The 19,084-nt window shown below is 41.7% G+C and overlaps 2 protein-coding genes across 8 annotated transcripts in view; both read left to right on the top strand.

Annotated features, from left to right (window-relative positions):
* Positions 1-96: 96 nt before the first annotated feature.
* LOC108110400 (alpha-mannosidase 2) lies at positions 97-4,663 on the top strand. The gene is made up of 5 exons (XM_017219467.2): positions 97-312; positions 367-893; positions 1,333-2,805; positions 2,865-3,927; positions 4,032-4,663. The coding sequence occupies exons 1-5, from the start codon at positions 199-201 to the stop codon at positions 4,179-4,181; spliced, it is 3,327 nt and encodes a 1,108-aa protein (XP_017074956.1). The 5' UTR covers positions 97-198; the 3' UTR covers positions 4,182-4,663.
* Positions 4,664-5,359: 696 nt separating this feature from the next.
* LOC108109454 (RNA-binding protein Nova-1) overlaps positions 5,360-19,084 on the top strand; it is a 34,211-nt gene continuing 20,486 nt past the window's right edge. Inside the window, exons 1-2 of one of the 7 annotated variants that reach the window (XM_017218016.2) lie at positions 5,360-5,460; positions 7,366-7,620. Coding sequence is in view for 1 of the 7 variants with exons in the window: in XM_017218076.2 (XP_017073565.1) it covers positions 7,599-7,620 (22 nt within the window). In the remaining 6 variants the exon portion in view is untranslated. Of the gene's footprint in view, positions 5,461-6,941; positions 7,621-16,436; positions 16,556-19,084 lie in introns of those variants that run through there. The other 6 variants (XM_017218042.2, XM_017218051.2, XM_017218076.2 and 3 more) reach the window with 6 other exon arrangements.

Below are 19,084 nucleotides of genomic sequence, written 5' to 3'. Positions count from 1 at the left end.
TTTTTGTCGTAGAATATTTACAACACGAGGAGTTGGCAGCGCCGATAACTCAAGAAACAATCGATATTAGCAAAGCTGAAACATATCGGCAGCTCCAATTTGTTTATGCGAAAAAACCACGCAAGTACAAGCTATTGGTTATTGCAGTTGGCAGGTGTGTCCGTGCTGTCGGCGATTCCATGATTAATTAACCGGAAAATGTTACGAATACGTCGACGCTTCGCTTTGGTGATTTGCTCCGGGTGCCTGTTAGTTTTCCTCAGCCTGTACGTTATCCTCAACTTTGCGGCGCCGGCAGCCAACCAAAAAAAGGTATATGATTATCCAGCAACTCCAGTGTATAATAAACTCCTCGGATTTTTTTAGCCAAACTATGAAAACATTGAAAACAAGCTGCAGCAGCTGGAAAATGGACTGCAGGAGCACGGCGAGGAGATGCGGAACCTAAGGGCACGGCTAACTAAAACAGCGAACCGTGAGGATCCCATAAAGGCTCCCGCTAAAGTGCCTCGTTCTCCGAAGCCGGAACAATGCCAGGATGTGGTTCAGGATGTGCCCAGTGTGGAGGTACAGATGCTGGAGCTCTACGACCGGATGTCTTTTAAGGACATAGATGGAGGCGTGTGGAAACAGGGCTGGAATATCAAATATGATCCACTCAAGTACAACGCCCATCACAAACTGAAAGTCTTCGTAGTGCCCCATTCGCACAATGATCCTGGATGGATCCAGACTTTCGAGGACTACTACCAGCATGACACCAAGCATATTCTATCAAATGCGCTAAGGCATCTACACGAAAATCCCGAGATGAAGTTCATTTGGGCGGAAATCTCTTATTTTTCCCGATTTTACCACGATCTAGGCGAGAACAAAAAACTTCAGATGAAGTCGTAAGTACCCGTTTCAGATTTAATACAGTAGAATATATTGATACAGAAGCTTAATGTCAACAGTTTACCCATTAACTAAATGCTATTGTTTTGCGTAAACTTTAAACACCTGTTATGTTGAACAATGAAATATTTTACAAGGTGGCTACTTATTTGTTCAGATAATGCGAAAACACGAGTTGCTTGTTTAGTCATTGTTATTTTAAAGGTTGTAATGTATCGTAGTTCAGCTAAAGTTTAGCTCTGACATACGTGATATTGTCTGAGACGGAAAAGAGGCGGTCTTTATGAACCTTTTAATCTCTTAAAAAAACAACTGATAAGCATTTCGAAAAATGTATTGCTTATATTATTTTTGCACATTCGCATAATGTCTTAAGAACACTTAATCTTATTATAGAAATGTACAAATATACTTATAAATCCTTCGTCATTTCAGCATTGTAAAGAATGGACAATTGGAATTTGTATCTGGAGGATGGGTGATGCCGGACGAAGCCAATTCCCACTGGAGAAACGTGTTGCTGCAACTGACCGAGGGCCAGACTTGGCTAAAGCAATACCTAAATGTTACCCCCACAGCATCCTGGGCCATCGATCCTTTTGGTCACAGTCCTACAATGCCTTACATCCTGCAAAAAAGTGGCTTTAAGAATATGCTCATCCAGCGAACACACTATTCGGTAAAGAAGGAGTTGGCCCAACAGCGTCAGCTTGAATTCCATTGGCGCCAGATCTGGGATTCGAAAGGGGACACGGCCCTTTTCACGCACATGATGCCCTTCTACTCATACGATATTCCCCACACTTGTGGTCCAGATCCTAAGGTGTGCTGTCAGTTTGATTTCAAGCGGATGGGAGCTTTTGGATTAAGCTGTCCCTGGAAAGTACCCCCCCGAGCCATCGTGGACGGAAATGTTGCCATGCGTTCAGAATTGCTGGTCGATCAGTGGAAAAAAAAGGCCGAGCTTTATCGTACGAACGTTTTGCTTATTCCCTTGGGCGACGACTTCCGCTTCAAGCAGAATACCGAATGGGATGTACAGCGAGTAAACTACGAAAGGCTGTTCGAGCACATTAACAGCCAGGCCCACTTCAATGTGCAAGCGCAGTTCGGCACTCTGCAAGAATATTTTGATGCTGTGCATCAAGCAGAAAAAGTAGGACAAACCGAGTTCCCAACGCTCAGCGGAGACTTCTTTACATATGCCGATCGGTCGGATAACTATTGGAGTGGCTATTACACTTCCAGGCCCTATCACAAGCGCATGGATCGAGTGCTGATGCACTACGTCCGCTCCGCAGAGATGCTCTCCGCCTGGCACTCCTGGGATGGAATGGCCCGCATCGAGGAACGCCTGGAGCAGGCCCGCAGAGAATTGTCTCTGTTTCAGCATCACGACGGCATCACTGGCACCGCCAAGACGCATGTGGTTCTTGACTACGAGCAACGCATGCTCGAGGCTCTGAAAGCCTGTCAAATGGTGATGCAACAGTCGGTCTACCGTCTGCTAACCAAACCCTCAATCTATAGTCCGGACTTTAGTTTTTCATACTTCACACTGGACGATTCACGTTGGCCAGGATCAGGTGTAGAGGATAGTCGAACTACCATTATATTGGGTGAGGATATACTGCCATCCAAACATGTAGTAATGCATAATACTCTGCCGCACTGGCGAGAGCAGCTCGTTGACTTCTATGTGTCCAGTCCATTCGTGAGTGTTAGTGATTTAGCAAATAATCCAATCGAGGCTCAAGTTTCACCTGTGTGGAGCTGGCATCATGACACGCTTACCAAGACTATCCATCCACAAGGATCCACAACAAAGTATCGCATCATCTTTAAAGCTCGGGTGCCGCCCATGGGCCTGGCCACCTACATATTGACCATTTCTGAGTCTAAACCAGAGTAGGTGTAATTTTTATTGTTTTTTATTCTCAAAACTAATAATCTTCTCTCACCCATAGGCACACTTCGTACGCATCGAATCTCTTACTTAGAACAGTTCCCGTTTCTGTGCCCTTGGGTCAATATCCGGAAGATGTGAAGTTTGGTGAGCCTCGGGAGATCTCATTGCGGGTTGGCAATGGCCCCACACTAGCATTCTCAGAGCAGGGCCTTCTCAAGTCCATCCAGCTCACCCAAGATAGTCCGCACGTGCCTGTGCATTTGAAGTTCCTAAAGTATGGCGTTCGATCACATGGAGATAGATCCGGTGCATATCTGTTCCTGCCCAACGGCCCGGCTACGCCAATCCAAATTAATCATCCAGTGGTCCTGGTGACCAAAGGCAAATTAGAGTCCTCGGTAAGCGTGGGCCTTCCGAGTGTGGTTCATCAGACAATAATGCGAGGCGGTGCACCTGAGATTCGCAATCTGGTTGACATAGGCGTGCTGGATAACACAGAGATTGTCATGCGCTTAGAGTCTCATATCGACAGTGGAGACATTTTCTACACGGATCTCAACGGACTGCAATTCATCAAGCGACGGCGTCTAGAGAAGCTCCCTTTGCAGGCCAACTATTACCCGGTGCCCTCTGGCATGCTCATCGAAGATGCCAATATGCGACTCACTCTCCTCACAGGTCAACCGCTTGGTGGATCTTCCTTGGCTTCTGGTGAGCTGGAGATAATGCAGGATCGCCGCCTGGCCAGCGACGACGAACGCGGCTTGGGACAAGGTGTATTGGACAACAAGCCAGTTCTGCATATATATCGTTTGGTTCTGGAGAAAATTAACAGCTGTACGCGACCATCGGAGGTACATCCTGCTGGCTACTTGACCAGTGCCGCCCACAAAGCCTCACAGTCACTGCTGGACCCACTGGACAAGTTCATATTCGCTGAAAATGAATGGGTTGGTGCCCAGGGGCAGTTTGGCGGCAATCATCCATCAGCCCGTGAGGATCTGGATGTACCCGTGATGCGACGCTTGACCAAGAGTTCGGCCAAGACGCAGCGGGTGGGCTACGTCCTGCACCGCACCAATCTGTTGCAATGCGACACCCCAGAAGAACGGGCACAGAAGGTAAGATATGTACCTGTGTAATTTCATTAATCCTGTAATTTCTTATGCATGGTAACAAAAACTATTACTAAAACACAAATTTCCATTATATCTTTATCTCTCAGTTGGATGTGTGCCACTTACTGCCGAATGTGGCAAGGTGCGAGCGTACGACACTCACCTTCCTGCAAAATCTGGAGCAAATGGAAGGCATGGTGGCGCCGGAAGTGTGCCCCATGGAAACAATGGCTTATGTGAGCAGTCACACTAGCTGATCGCCACGTGTCCTTCCCAAGGATGAAATAGACACGGAGGGAAGGCGCCACATGGACAACCTATGAATCTCGATACTGCAATACAGGCAATCTTCATTTTATGATCAACTAAAGAAACACTGATGACTGCACCGAAAGACGTAATGCGTAATCTCCATACTACGTATCATTTATTTATTCAAGCTTCCTCACGTGGGTTGGAAATTCAATCCTATGACGCAGCGGTGTGTTTTTGCACCCCCTTGTAACACACACACGTTTTAATTTGTTTCCCCTAGTTTTTTACGTTTTTTGTGATATCCCTACAGTCCCACAGCAAGCAATGTCTTCGATATCCCTACAGGGATATTGCCTAAAAACCATGAATCGTAACTATAACGTTTAACTGTAATTTAGGCTTAGTGATAATGACGAAACTGCAATGATATTAATCTCGACATTTGTTTTTTTACGATTTGAATAAATTGAGTCTCATTTTAGAATCGACTTTTAAGTGCTATTCTAAACTAAAAATATAAAAAAAAAACAGTTTTTTATTGGGTATTAAAATCTTGAATTAGTATTTAAAAACGAAAATCTATATCTTAAATATGATTGGCTGGGAAGTTTGGGCTTAATTTTAAAAGAAAACAAAGATTAAAAATGTTTGTTAGTTGGTTTTCCATTTTTAAAATTTTTAATTTAAAGTATTTTTTTAATTAGGCAATTTAGTAATTTACATATCACTTATTGTTTAATTTTTTGTTAATTTTTTATTATGAAACAGATTTTATAGAAAAGTTAATTACAGTCATAATCAAGAGTTATAGCTATAGTTTTAGTGGTTGAAAAACAGAGTGCAATCTTATCAGCGCCAGTGCGGTACTGTTATTGCCAGAATGACCTACAGAGATACTGAGAGTGAAGAGAGGAGAAGAGGCCAGTTGGAAAATGCACAGTGGAAATGGAAATCCAGATTGAATCCGAATTGAGCAAAGTGGTTGTTCGGGAGAGTATCTCTGCGCAGCTTGTTCTCTGCCTCTCTCCCTTGAAAACCGAACGAAAGTAACGAAAGCAAAACCGAATTGTATCTGTGAGATACTCTCGCACGGGCTCTCTTTGTCGGGCGCGCTCTCTCTCTCTAGTTCTCTCTGTCGCTCTTTAACGACCATCGGAATTTTCTGTACAGAAACCGAAAATCTCAGCCAGTTCGCTGTTTTCAAGTTTCGAGTCCGCAGTTCAGTTCAGTTGGATTCAGATACAGAGTCAGAGCGTCAGATTCAGATCTTCGTGGTCGCCAGTGAGTTTGTTTATATGTTTGTTGCTGCCCAGCCTGTGTGTTTGCTAGTCAAGTTCTGCAACAGAAACAGGGCATCTAAACAAAAGTGGTACAAAACAATTAAGAAGATTAAAAACCAACTCAATAAAAATAGAAAATAAACATAGTGTTCGTTTAAATCGCAAAGTAACTGAAGCTCTTGTTGTTGTTGTTGTTGTTGTTTAAGGCGGACTGGAATTTAATTAAATTAAATCAAGTACGAATGTGTGGGTGTGTATGTGTTTGTGTTTTGGTGTGTCTAAGCTGCGTTCTTGAGTTGTTCTTGTTCTAAGTTCTTTTTTCGTGGCGTGTATCTGTGTGCGCGTGTTCGTGTGCTGGTGTGTGCGTGTGCTTTTTGTGAACTACGTTTTGTTTCAATGCCAAAAAGTATCTATGCCCTGGCATGTGCGCTCTCTCCGTCTCCCTCTCTCTTTCGCTCGCTCATGCTGGTTACATAAATACTGGTAGAAGCAGTGGTGTAGGAGGAGGAGGGGCCGAAGGTGGAGGAGGCAACAGAAATTGAAATACAAATTCAATTAACACCTGAAAACGAAAAGCCAACTGGAACACATGCGTCTGATTGGATAAGGAATTGGGGAAACAGGCTAACATGTGTTTGATTTTCCAACTTATCTTCGTATCCTTATGCCTTTAAAATGTTATAAGCAAAGTTCCTTGAAAGAGAAGAGGGAATAAAGGAATGTAGAAGAAGAGCACGAGAACCAGAACGAGAACACACAAAAAAAAACGAAATTAACGACGTCACATAAAAGTGTGTCAAAGCAGCAGCTCACGCACACTACATTCCTTCCAATTTGTATCTGTGTGAAGCTTTGGCTCTCTTTCCCTCTCAATGTTTCTGCCTCTCTTTCGCTGATAAAACGCAACGCACACAGCGCGTATACATAATTTATATATTTATTTAAATGTTTTTCGTTTGCGTGGTTTGAACAACGAGTTTTTCTCGTTATTCTAAGGCTGTCCCCCTTTATGTCTCTCCGTCTTTCTCATACTCGTATTTGTTGCTCTTTTCCAACATATGGCATTGCTCAATTATTATGTCATAAACATTTTGAATGGCAAATATATGTGATAGAAGTTCAATTCGTTCAAGGCAATATTATTTTTCAAGCTTTTTGGCGCAGGAAATGCAAAAGTTGTGTCTGTGTGCAGGAACGTGCAGCAATTTTCCAACGTTTGCATGAAAAACCTAGTGCCCTAATAAGCCAAACGAGAGAGAAAAGCCCAGCGAAAGAGAGAGAGAGAGAGAGAGAGAGGAGTGGGAGCAGAGAGAGCTTCAAACTAAAAGAGAGAAACAGTTTTCCCGCACTCGATTTAAAAATCAATGTAGAAAATGCGCGCAAAGCGGACAAAGAAACACACACGACACGCACACACACACACTCATAATGTTCATATGTTAGATAGAAATGTGATCGGACGGGCACGTGTACGTGGCACACAGATACAAAAGAGCGGGAGAGCGGAGCAATCGGGAAAAGAGAGCTTCGGAGAGCTTCGTCACACTTCCATTTTGTTCAGATGCTCAAAGCAAACTCGATGTTAGAATCAAAAAAAGCACGCTAAGAAGCACGTCTGAACGGAAAAACGGATAAGGCAAAGGCGGATGAAGCAGCGCAAAAGGAAGGCGTAAGCAGGCGCTATAAATTAACAAAAAAATAAAAATAAATTTACATATAAAAAAAACTTTGCGCTTAGCTTCGAAATTCGCGGAAGTAATAATCTAATCAGAGTGTGCCTGTGTGTATTTGTTTAAAAAACCCAAGCAGCAGCAGCAGCAACAACAGCAACAACAACAGCAAAAGCAGCAGAACAACAAAAAGTAAAGAAACCCGTTATAAATAAAAAACCCCTAATCAAATTCAGGATCCACTACAACAACAACAACAAAAACCACTGTCGCGTCTCCAAATGAAACAATAATTGAATAATTGAATTATCCAATAACGAAATTAAAGAAATCAACGACGAGTATAAAAAGTTGAAAAACAAAACAAATAAGTAAGCCAGTCGAGGAGATATATAGCCGCAAAATCAGCGTTTAAAATACCATATATAGTTGTTCTTATCTATACCCACACTCAATTAATTGCAGCTGAATGCACGACTCCTTGCAGAAAGGTGAATATATTTCAAAACTAGTCATAAGACCTTGGATTAAGCATAGTTTAGCATAAGGCAGGGACTGTCCTTGGGTACGACTTGTGGTTCTCTACGTGTTCAAAAACGGACTTTAGAAAAGAAAACTTTGAAATTTTAAACAATTTTCATATTCTACAGTTATAGTCTTTGAAATACAGATGGAATATTCAGTAACTTTAATATTTTTGGTTTTTATAAAAGTTATATAATAATTTTTTCTATTTATTGGACTTCTTTATTTATACTTTAATTTTTATTGCAATTTCTCCTGTTATTTCTTTATTAAGTACTTCTGTTGACTCATTGAAAAATTCCATTTATATAAGTCTTTGTTTTTTTTGAGTCATGATTGCCAGATATTTTTTAATTTACTTGCTTAAATCTACTTCATTTCGTTGAAACAAAATTCGACCTTTTGGAAGTTTTAGTTGCAGAAGTTCGACTGTATTTAAAGTTTTCCCATTTTGCGCAACCAAATGAAATAGCTTTCGAACATATTTACGAGTACTGGTAATGGGAATGCCTATATTCATACATGGTATGAATATGTACTACTGATTGCCCGATCTCTCTCTGTCTCTATCTCTATCTATATCTCTCGTTCGTACTCTCCATCTGGCATGCTAATCAAAGTCGTAGCTCATCTCCACCATCCCGCCCCCCGCCATCCGCCTTCCGCCCTTTGCGTTTATCTGCTCATCAATTTGCTCGTTTCATAGCCTAACCCGACACTTGATTCTAGTTTTTTTCCCCCAGCTGCTGTTAAATGCAAATAGGCATTAAATTGTCCGCTTGTCTGTCGTTTCGTTTCATTTGCATTCACACCGTCGACCTCCCCACAAGCTTTCGTCCCGCCCCCGTTGCGCAATTTGGTGGGGCAGCTCGTATGTGGGTTAAACTGCTGCCGCGGCTGCTGTTGCTGCACCACTGGCAAAATTACAGAAAACAGAAACAGCAAAAAGGAGGTGGAGATGGCAAAGGAGGTGCATAGTGCACAGAGAGAAATAATAGTAGAAAGATAAAATGTCATATTCAACATCTAATTGATCATGATCAGCTGATTTCTGCTGATGGCGCAGAGTGGCCGCTGCTTGCCTGACAATAAGGTCACTCTGAGTAAGCTTTTTCAATAATGAGAATGTAACTTCTTCCTTAACCCTCTTATATTTTGTGACTTCTGATTTTTTAAGAATACAAAACAAAAACCAAAAACACTAGAGATTGTCGTAGTTCTTAGAATCAGAAGAAAGCAAGTTACATTATTGATCTTCCAATATCAGGTCCATTGTGACCCCGTTTTTTTTCGGTGCAAAAGTTGCAGGGGGACAAAATAACTGGGAAAAATTAACCCAAAACGAAACGAGAAAAGGTTTATGTAAACAAGCACACACACTGGCCTACACACACACACACTCAGAGACACACACTTACATATACAGCCGCACAGGGCCGTGTTCATGCAAAAGGCACGAAACTGCTGTTAACCTATTTGCCGTAATGGTTACGGCGGTGATTTCGACCCGGAGACTCTCTCGGCTCGGCTAATAAGCCGAGAGTCCGAGCCCCATTTTCGAGTCGAGTCGATTAAGGGCCCCCACCGAACAAAACCAAAGTGCAAAACTGCAAACTTGGCGGTAAACTAAAGTGCTTGATGTTCTAGGGAAAATTACAATAAAGCCTGCCGAAATTGCTTCGCTGAAAATCACTTGAAGATCAGAAACCGCGACGTAGTAATTTCTAAGGGTTGAAAATCGTTCATGCCACAACTTTTCCATATGGGAAGCTGGAAAACGGGAACTAACTGCGTGTAGAGTTTCTATTACTTCAGGGTGTCCTATTATCATATTCCCCCCATTGTGTCGTACTTGTACAGTCTGCTACATAGCAATAGTTCCGGTTAGACAGCATTTTAAATCGTAAGTAGCTTAAAAATTGCCAATATAAAATTTATTTTTAGACAGCTATTTCCTTTTCTTTTTTGTATCTTTTTTATTCTCGCTAACAAAGAGTAATGATTACCAGTTATTTTAATGACAAAAAATTCCATTTCTTCCGAAACTTGTATTTGCTTTTTTCAACTTGTATTTTTTAATATCTCCTTTTTATAATACTTTTGATTAATTGAGGCTTAATTGACCGTCATACGTGGGTCGAGTTGCAGTTTTTTTTATTTGTTTTTTTTTTAGATTCAAGTTTTTCTTATTAGCAGAATATCTTAAGGGCTCCAATCATTCCCCATATTAATCAGCTAATGGGGTCAGACCTGTTGTTTAGCCTTTTATAATCTCTAATCCATTGGAAAACCCCCTCCTAATTTCTCGACCTTGCCATGCCATGTCCATACATATTCAACGAATTTTTAATTGCCTGGCAGGCTATCGACTAGTCGGTAATTGCCGTCTCAGTTAATTGGCTGCATCAATTGAAAGCTATTGGAGGTAAAGCCTCAGTAGAAACAACTACAAAAACAAACGGCCAACGGCAATTACAATTTACCCATCCATCGACTTTGACGCCGTTCAAGTTCACAGCGCGTCATCGAATGAAATCAAAAAAAAAAAAAAAAAGCAACAATATAAAAAAGAGCTGCCATAACAAATTACTTGCATTTGTAATTATGGAAAAAAATAAACAAGTATTTTTACTCCGGCTTCTTCAATTGAATTACAGTTGTTAATGAAAAGTCTCTGCCCGAGTGACGTAACAACTTCTCAGCAAAGAAAATAAGAAAAGCAAACAAAAAAACAGAAACAAAAAACAGAAGCAAACCATCAGCAATAAGTGAAAACAAAGGAGGGCTAAGCAATAACAATAAGCAATAATCTAGAGAAATTTTATGCCAAAGCAAAATACATAATAGCCATAATAAGAATTCAACGAAAGAGAGGCAAATAGGGCGCAGAAAGAGACGGCAAATGGCCAATGTAGGTCTGGCAATTCATTTTGCAGGTGAGGATACAGCAAAACGATGTGCATTCCGCTGCTAGCGGAACCATGTTGTCGCCAGGGATGCGTAGTATCTAGGCTGTCGTGTTGTAAGTTTATTTATTTAGCTAGAAAATTGTATTATTCTATATAATATTTTACCTCTAAATAAAGAACTTCCTGTCAGTTCTAATAATTTATTAATATGCCAGCTAATAGACTGTAATGTGAAAATCCTTCAAAAATCAGAAAAAGTTGAAGAATTTACTTAACTTCTTTTCTTTTTACTAAATCACTCTTAGATATTAAACATTATACCTTTCCCATCACTGGTTCTCTTGCATTTTGTTGCACTGTTGTAGCTGCAACATATGCACAAATAGGTTTAAAGGGTTGGTAAAGGGCCGGAAAAGCCAAAGGGGAGAAAACTGGGTGGATGGCTTGCGAATGAATTACATTGTCGCCTGCCAGCATCGATTCTGGCTAAATTGGGACGCTGTTTGTCGCCGTCTCTTCTCTCTCTTTCTCTCTCTCTCTCTCTCTCTTTCTCTTTCTATAGCTATCTCTTTCTGGCCATTCTGGCTGCCAAAAGAGCTTCTGGCTTTCTTCTGCCTTAGCTGCAAACTGAAAAAAAAACCGTTGTTGGCCTGGCCAAGTGCAGTGCAGAAGTACAAAAACTGTCGCCTGGCTCGTCGACAACTGGGGCAATTTTTAATTAAAATGCCAAAAATAAAGACCAACAACAAATATTTGTTTCATTGTCAGCTAGGGTTGTCAAGTAATTTGATTTAATATTTCTCTTTGACTGGTGCCATATTGAAAATGAAAAGTAATCACAGATGGTTGTTCTTCTTGTTTGTCGGAAAAACGCTGGCCACAAGTTGACTCGAGGCCAAGAAACAAGATCTTCTATATATAGGTTATGGTACCTAAACTAAAATTGTCATTTTAAAAGCAATTTGTAATTGGAAAGTGATGAAATATAGCCTTCATTAATTTCTTGCAATGTTTTTGTGTTTTTAAAGAAAAATTAGAAAAAAATGAAATTCTTTCATTTTACATCATCCAATCGTATTCCAAACCCTTTCCTAACATTTCTCCCTTTGAGGCATTAATTATTTCAAGATTTTCCGATTTTCCAATTTTACCTAAAGTGGTTTATTAGATGGGGAAAAACCATTGACACGTTTATGGCAGCTATCCAGGCAAGCGTAACACCAGGTCAGAACACTTGAGCATGCCTGAGGAGGGCCTGGTGGGGTGGTGGAATTCCTTTGGATGGAACGGCAAAGGGGATTTGAGAATCCGCCCATCGACCTGCTCACTTGTTTACTTCGACTTGCCATAAGTTCTTTGTGTTTGACTTAGTCTCTTGTTGTCGTTGTTGTTGTTGTTATTGCTGCTCTGCTGTCGTGTTGCCATTTGACTGCCTTCGCCTTTATTTATGGATAATTCATAGACGCACCTTGGCTGAGGCACCTGCAAACACGAATTCGATTTGATTGGAATCGTTGCTGCCAGCCCAGCCCAGCCCCCTTTCGACCGACGAGCGACCGACCTAGCGACATAGTTTCGCAGTTTGGCTTCGCTGCCCCCAAGTAATTTACATATAGACCCACACAGATACCCATACAACAGCTGCATGTCTGTTGTTGCTGCCACTGCTACTGCTACTGCTGCTGTCTCTTGGCCTAATTGTGAGCTTTTGATTTTGTTTTCATGGGAAGCCCCGGCATTCGGCGTCCATGTCGTCTCTCTGCGGATTTCGCTTGGCTCAGCATTGGGGCTCTTTGCCCGTTGCATATTTTCCCTACCTTGGTTGGAAATATGTGTGTGCTCCTCTTTTTTTTTTCTCTCCAATATATATGTCTATGTATTGGTGTAGCATAGGGCCATAGCCGTCCATAGCTGTTGTATTTATATTTGGCCATATTACGTTGCTTAACCTTCACCCATTTATGCCACGAAAACATCACAGAAAACGCGAGAGAAGAGAAAAAAAAGGTGAAAGAAGAAGTCACGGGGGGAAAAGCGCAGCATTTTTGGAGTGTTCGAGTGTGTATGGCCATGCCAGAGGTGTAGAGATAAATGTTTATTTTTAAATATGCAGTTTAAAGATAAATTCATATTTATAGACAGCCAGAGGCTGGCTGCATTTGATGGGTTTGCTGGGAACACGCTGCGTATACGCAACGTGGCTGGTCGACTCCATTATGCAATGCACATATAATCAGCGCTAATGTGAAATTCTAATTTCATTTGCTTTACTCATTAATAATTATAATTTCGCTGGCTGGCTGGCTGGCAGGTTGGTTGGTTGGCTGGCTGGTGGCCGCAAGGAAAAACCAACAAGCGGCTGGCTAAAAAACAAAAACCCACCAGCTGTGGCTTCCTCCGGCTTTAACTCCTGCCTGATTTTCTGTTGACTCGACACAAATAGGCGCTCGTCTGATATTTATAACAAACACACGCAGCATGAACACACACACATCATGAACTCGTACATATCAAATATGGGCTAAACAAAAGAGAGAACTCTGAGCCGAGTCAACGAAATCTAAAGCCAAAATCCAAAAGCAGCTTACTCCACTCGTCTAAAAGTGGGGAACAACTTAGGTGGTCGAATTTTTTATACCCTTACGGTTTTAGGTTTGTAAAATTTAAGATTAAATAATGCTTTTAATCTTATGTTTTCTTAAATGATCTCTTAGAGGACTGATAACTTTAACCCTATGATAATCTAATACAAGTTTTTTATACATATTTTTAGAATATTGAGAAGGATAACTAATTCTTAGTTGTAATAGAATGCAGATTACCCTTACTCAGTTTTCCTTTTTTTTTCTGTTCAAAATGAGTGGCACGCTCGGTGACATCCTAAAGCTACCCTTAGAAAATGTGGCTCGTAAAAAACCCGGCAAATATGGGTTGACTTGATGGTTGCTCTGAGGGTATGATGGGATGTGGGGGATTTGAGGATGAGGGTCTCACTCGCAATGAGCATAAATTATGCGCACAAAGGCAAGACGCTGGTGCCAGGGGTTTTTCGGGGGTTTCCTGGCGGGGTTTCCAGGCGCCAACGGCACACACTCTTTCCAGTCTTCGTTCTGGCACTTCGGGTACTTAGCCAGCTTGCATAGACAACTGTAGGCTCAGTGATGTTTGTTAGTTAACAATGGGGGAAACCCTTTTTTTTGTTGTTGTGGTTAAACCACTTCTTTTACCCACTCCTTTTCGGGCCTTTATTCGATCCGCATCCTGGGGGTCAGTGGGCGGCTTTTTCGTATCGCGTGCCTCGTTATTGATTTTCGCTTTCATTTTTCATGTGGCATGCGAGGCAAGCGGAAGAACAAGCAGAGCAACAACCAATAATTGAACGCCTGCCTTGCTGCTGCCGCTGCTTACATATGCGGCAAAAGTTTTCCTTTTCATCGAGAAGTAACGCACTGAAGAACTACTGGACAGGGGCAAACATAGGGGCGAAAACTCATTTGACAGAAAAGACGACAGACAAGTCGACTCATCCGAAAACGTGCCGCCAAAGTCAATGAGGTCGCACCTCGCCCACTTCCTCCCACTCCAGCTGCGACCTCTTACTATTTTTTATACTGGCCCGAAGCATTCAGCTTTCAGTTTACATCAGCCTCTCATCCGCGGCGTCCTCATTCACATTTGCCAGCTGGTTAAATATGCGCCGTGTTTACCTTTTTGCCAGCAATGTCCTTGCCGGCGGCTTTAAAGTCGTCCTGCTGCTCATAATAAAGTCTGGGCTATAAGGAGTTGTGTGTGTCCTCTTTCTGTGAGTCCTTTATATACATATATACGAGTACATACCCCCTGAAAACATTTCCCCTTCTTTATGGCTTATGACATTTGCGCTTTTGTTGTATTTGCATTCGTGTCGATGTTGCCTTCATTTTGCCTCTTTTGTCAACTTCCGTTAATGTTGAGTCCTACCATCCGTGTGCCACGCCCCCTCTTTATACTTATAGTGGAAATAGTGGGCGTAACAGAAAAGCCCAGTGTCCGGAGTCCGGACAGTTATCAACTGCCAAGCTGACCCACACTCGCCAGTTATCCACACTTAGCCTGCTCCATTGTTCATTTGATTTTATTTTTGTTGCCCCATTTTTCGGTGCTTTCCGGGTGGCTGTTCTCCTGGCCCGTTTTCTATATATATACTCGTATATATATCCGTATATACCTTTTCTCTTGCCCCTGTGTGTGTGTGTTGTTGTCAACCCATTTGGGCTGCCTGCAATTATGAATTTGGGGCAATTGTTTGGTGTGCGCTCGGATGGCTCCACGGCGGCTTTGATTTGAGCAAAGAGTTGGCCTCGTCATGATTAGGGGGCTTACGTTCTAAAGGACTTGTCCGTCCAGTGGGTTAGATTATACCAGGCAGATATGCCCCATGTGAGATTCAGCATTTAAACAGCCGAAATGAGTGGCATATCGTTTTATCTGATGACACCATTACTGATTGATGAACACATAACACTTGGATTTTATCCCTATGACAAGTGTCATTGGGTTTCAGTCATTACGATTGTATATCTATCTACGCTAAGTTGCAGAACCTGAGCTTAGCTTTATGAAATCCAGAATTTAGTCACGATCTGAACAGGTCCGGTTTTCAGAGTGAGTCATCATTTGTTTTTGCATCGCTACTTTGTCTTAGGTGATCCCACCGCTCCCCGTTTTTATTCTCCGCTCGCGAGGCCATTACTCACCTCTACTAATGTGCACATCAATTTTTCAACAAGATTTTCCTTTGCTGTGGCCAAGCGTTTTCCAACCAGTTGCCGCACTCGAAGACACGCTGCTGACAAGCCAAACAAATGAAACATTTTCAGATTAGCAATGTCAATGTTGCTTCGGAAATGTCGGGATAAATTGCCTTTAGCCTTTGTCATCAAAAAATCGAGGATGCCCTTTCTGCCCTTCTCTGGTTTTGGTAGGCAGCCAGGCCAAGATTTATCGCACATGATATTTGTCAAAACGCAGAGATAAAAGATACACAAACACACAGGCACACACACAGTCGCTGATAGATACAAAACTGCTGTCAGCGGATTTGTGCTGAGCCTATGAAAAGACGATAAATGAGCCTGAAATGAGCAAACAAAGACGTTAGAGGGGGGACACTCTTTGGGCCTTTTAAAAGTGGTTATCATTGGCACTTGTGAGTTAGTAACAAAAGTAATCCTTAATGTGGGAAAAATACTAAGATTGATTTGGAAGGATTTAAGTTTAAAGATCGAAAAGGTTAAAATTTTGATTATTATATCCCTAAAACCACGGAATGATTTCCCATTCTTATTAGTTATTATTTTTTAAAAAGTACACTTAAGACCCGAAGATGGCCAAAACTTAAAGTTTTATCAGCGTCAAGGCGTCTGAGACACGGCCGAGTCAACAAAAACAAAACAATTAAGCGAATGCCATGGGGAGTGGGAATAAGTGATAGAGAGAGAGAGGGAGAGGGAGAGACAGTAAGAGTGAGACCGAGCAAAGTGCAGCACATAACGTAAACTATTTACTGATAAGAATATAAAAACACACATACCCATGCAGTCAAAGAAGAGAGAGAGAGAGAGAGGGAGAGGAGCAGCGAAAACGGCTGAGCAAACACTTGCAAACCCAGCGACGAGCACTCGACAGTTTGTAGATAAAGTATCTGCCAGATACTCTCGTTCTCCCACATACTCTCTCTCTCTCCTGTTCCCTCTCCATAACCATATCACTCTATCGGCTAGGCTCTCTCTCCCTCACTCTCTCCAAGGCACTCTCTCACTAGCAAGTGTTTGAATCTCGTAGATACTTTGGCCTGCTGCCCGCCTGCTCGGAACCCATTTCATTTTTAATTGTTTTCAGTTTTTGAATTTAGTTGTATTTGATTTTCACGTACTCGCGCACTGTCGTCGCCGAAGTGTGCGTTATTTCAGAAGTTTCAAAAAAAAAAATTGGAATTACAAAAAAGTCTCAAGTGAGTGTCGTGTTGTTAAGTGCTGGGAATCATCATCACCACTGACAGTTTGTTATTTGAGAGTCTCCACAAAGTGGCTCCCTTCAGGCCGTTCCATTTGACTCCCAAATATCTTCCCCCCCAAAATAAAAGTGTTTCGTTCTGGTTATTACATATATGGCGCTTGAGCTGGGACCCTCTATGCAGATATTTGTATACAATGCATACACTTAAGAGGCGCTCAAGAACTGCTTATCGGGCAGCAAACATTCCAGGCCTTTCAATTAGGCAACAAAACATAAATCTCTCGCTCTGACAATAAGATGCGGGTCGCGTGTCGCCCCCTTTTTTATTTTTTATAGAATAAAAGCAAAACTAAAGTTCGAACTTCTCAAACTTCGTTTCAAAACTTCTGATGTCATGCCTAATAATCTATTCCACATTCTGTCTTTCCTCATTTCACGTTCGCCTGCAAACAAGTAGCTCACGAAAAGTCATAATATCATCATGATACCAGGGGCGTTCAGTTCCCTAGATTGTCCCCCCTTTTGATTGATTTTCAAACGTAAACGTAGAGAAACCCCATTGCTTGGGTTATACTAATATATCTACGTCTCTGACCGGCCGGTTGCCTTATCGACAAACCGAAAAAGTAACGAAAATAAAACCTTATCGCCGTCGTCTCCGCTCGAGTGATAACTGTGAGTCCGACAGGGAGATAAGTTGGCCCTATGTATGTAAGCATACGACTACGAGTGACTGAGTAAATGGAATATTTTTCCATATGCCTTATTTTTTATTGCTTGTTCCGTTCCACATAAGAACTTTGATGATAAACCGGGAAGTGAGAACAGAAAATCAGTTCTTGCAGCCTGCCTTGAGCTCCCGATGGATATCGCAAAGGGTGAATGATTTCTCATGTACATATAGCTTTAGCTTTCTTATATATTGAAAGCTATTTCTATATATATGTACACTATACACATTGCCTAGCAGTTAGATAACACATTTCATACACACAACACACACACAAACACTCACAATCACAGGTTGTATATGCAACCTGTTTCAAGGCACTCCTCCATTTCAGTGTCCGCCCACATTTCGCCATTCGAGCGATTTCGAATGATTATTATTCGGTGGCAGGAATATCCTTGGGCTGATTGGAGAGTGAAATTCGTGCTGCTGCAGCTGCTTCCAATTCATCACCATTAACACATTTTCGGCTTGAGTGCATTCAATGACGTTTTCTCGTTGTTCTTCATGGCTCTCGCTTTTCTTTTTTTTTTTCTAATCAACGCCATGGCGAACGAAAGAAAGAAAAGTATTTTGCTAAAAATTTCCCAATCCCATTTGGCCTGCAGTTGCAGTTTTCAAGGACACACTCATACACACACACCGAGAGAAAAGTGAAAAATGTCGAGCACTTTGCGTGTTTGCCTGCCATGTGGCATGTGGCAAGGGGGCATGTAGGGCACGGGGCATCTCTCTGGGGACTTTCGGCTTTGGCTCAATTCTCGCAGATTTGGGACTAAACCTGCAGCTGAAATTTGATTGCCAAGTTTTGGCATTTATTATGCGACATTTGACGCCATTTTCGAGTCGCTCGCCTCGAATGGGAATTCTTCAACCAGCGTCATTGGCAATAAAACAAATAGTCGATCGAAAAGCATTAAGTGAATTAATTGAAAAACTCAAATGCCAAGCCGAGGCGCAAAAGCAACTGGTTCTGATTCGCATTCAAACCGAAAACCCGTTCTACATCACGCCGCATCTCCTGCCACTGGCTAAATCGATCTTTAGTTTCTTGATATTCGTATTTGTGGCCCCACTAATTTCTTAAGTAAATGCAAATTTGTGCGACCTACCTGTTTTGTTCTCAGTGACAGGTGTATTGATTACACTTAGCAAAAAAATTAGATAGATAATAAAATATTTTGATGTTTGAAAGATGAATTAAACTTATGAGTAGAATATAAAAGGGAAGGGCTTAGCTTTTTGGTACAAAATAAACTCTAATAACTTATCGTACTAAGCCCACTTTTCTCTCAGTGCAGTGCATGCCATACACTTGCAGGCTGAGTATCTAATAGTACGCATTTTCAAGTGTATCTATGTATCTGGTCGCTTGCTTAGCATTGAACGTCGCTGGCTTTTGCCATCTCTTCGATTTATTGCTCATTTTGCTTTGTGGTCGCTGCTAAGCGGCAACAACAACAACAACATCATATAAAAAACTTATTCAATGGTCAAGGTCGTTTGCAGTCAAATCGAATTGCCACCAACACACGACAAACGCACACACTTGAGCCCCACAGCACACTAGCCAGCACAGAAATAAAAAATATAAAAATGTTTTTGTATAATTAAACGCCATTTTAAACAAATAAATGCGCGTCGCCTATCGTCGTTTGCTGCAGATTTAGTTATTGTTGTTGTTGTTACTTCTGGTGACCGCGCTTTTGGTTTTTTGTGTCGGCGCATTTTTAATTAGCAATGAAATCATAATAAAATAAAACATCTCATGCATAATTGAGTTGCAAGTTGGGT

Source organism: Drosophila eugracilis, unplaced genomic scaffold (genome assembly GCF_018153835.1).
Source record: "Drosophila eugracilis isolate 14026-0451.02 unplaced genomic scaffold, ASM1815383v1 contig_47, whole genome shotgun sequence".
Lineage (NCBI taxonomy): Eukaryota > Metazoa > Arthropoda > Insecta > Diptera > Drosophilidae > Drosophila > Drosophila eugracilis.
Note: the sequence above shows the minus strand (reverse complement) of the source record. Positions and strands in the feature narration are given on the sequence as shown.

Excerpts from the sequence above, each read along its gene's own strand:
- LOC108110400 (XM_017219467.2), top strand. The coding sequence starts at position 199 with ATGTTACGAATACGTCGACGCTTCGCTTTGGTGATTTGCTCCGGGTGC. Across the intron at positions 2,806-2,864 it reads ATTTCTGAGTCTAAACCAGA|GCACACTTCGTACGCATCGA; the intron begins GTAGGTGTAATT and ends TCTCACCCATAG. Across the intron at positions 3,928-4,031 it reads CAGAAGAACGGGCACAGAAG|TTGGATGTGTGCCACTTACT; the intron begins GTAAGATATGTA and ends TTTATCTCTCAG.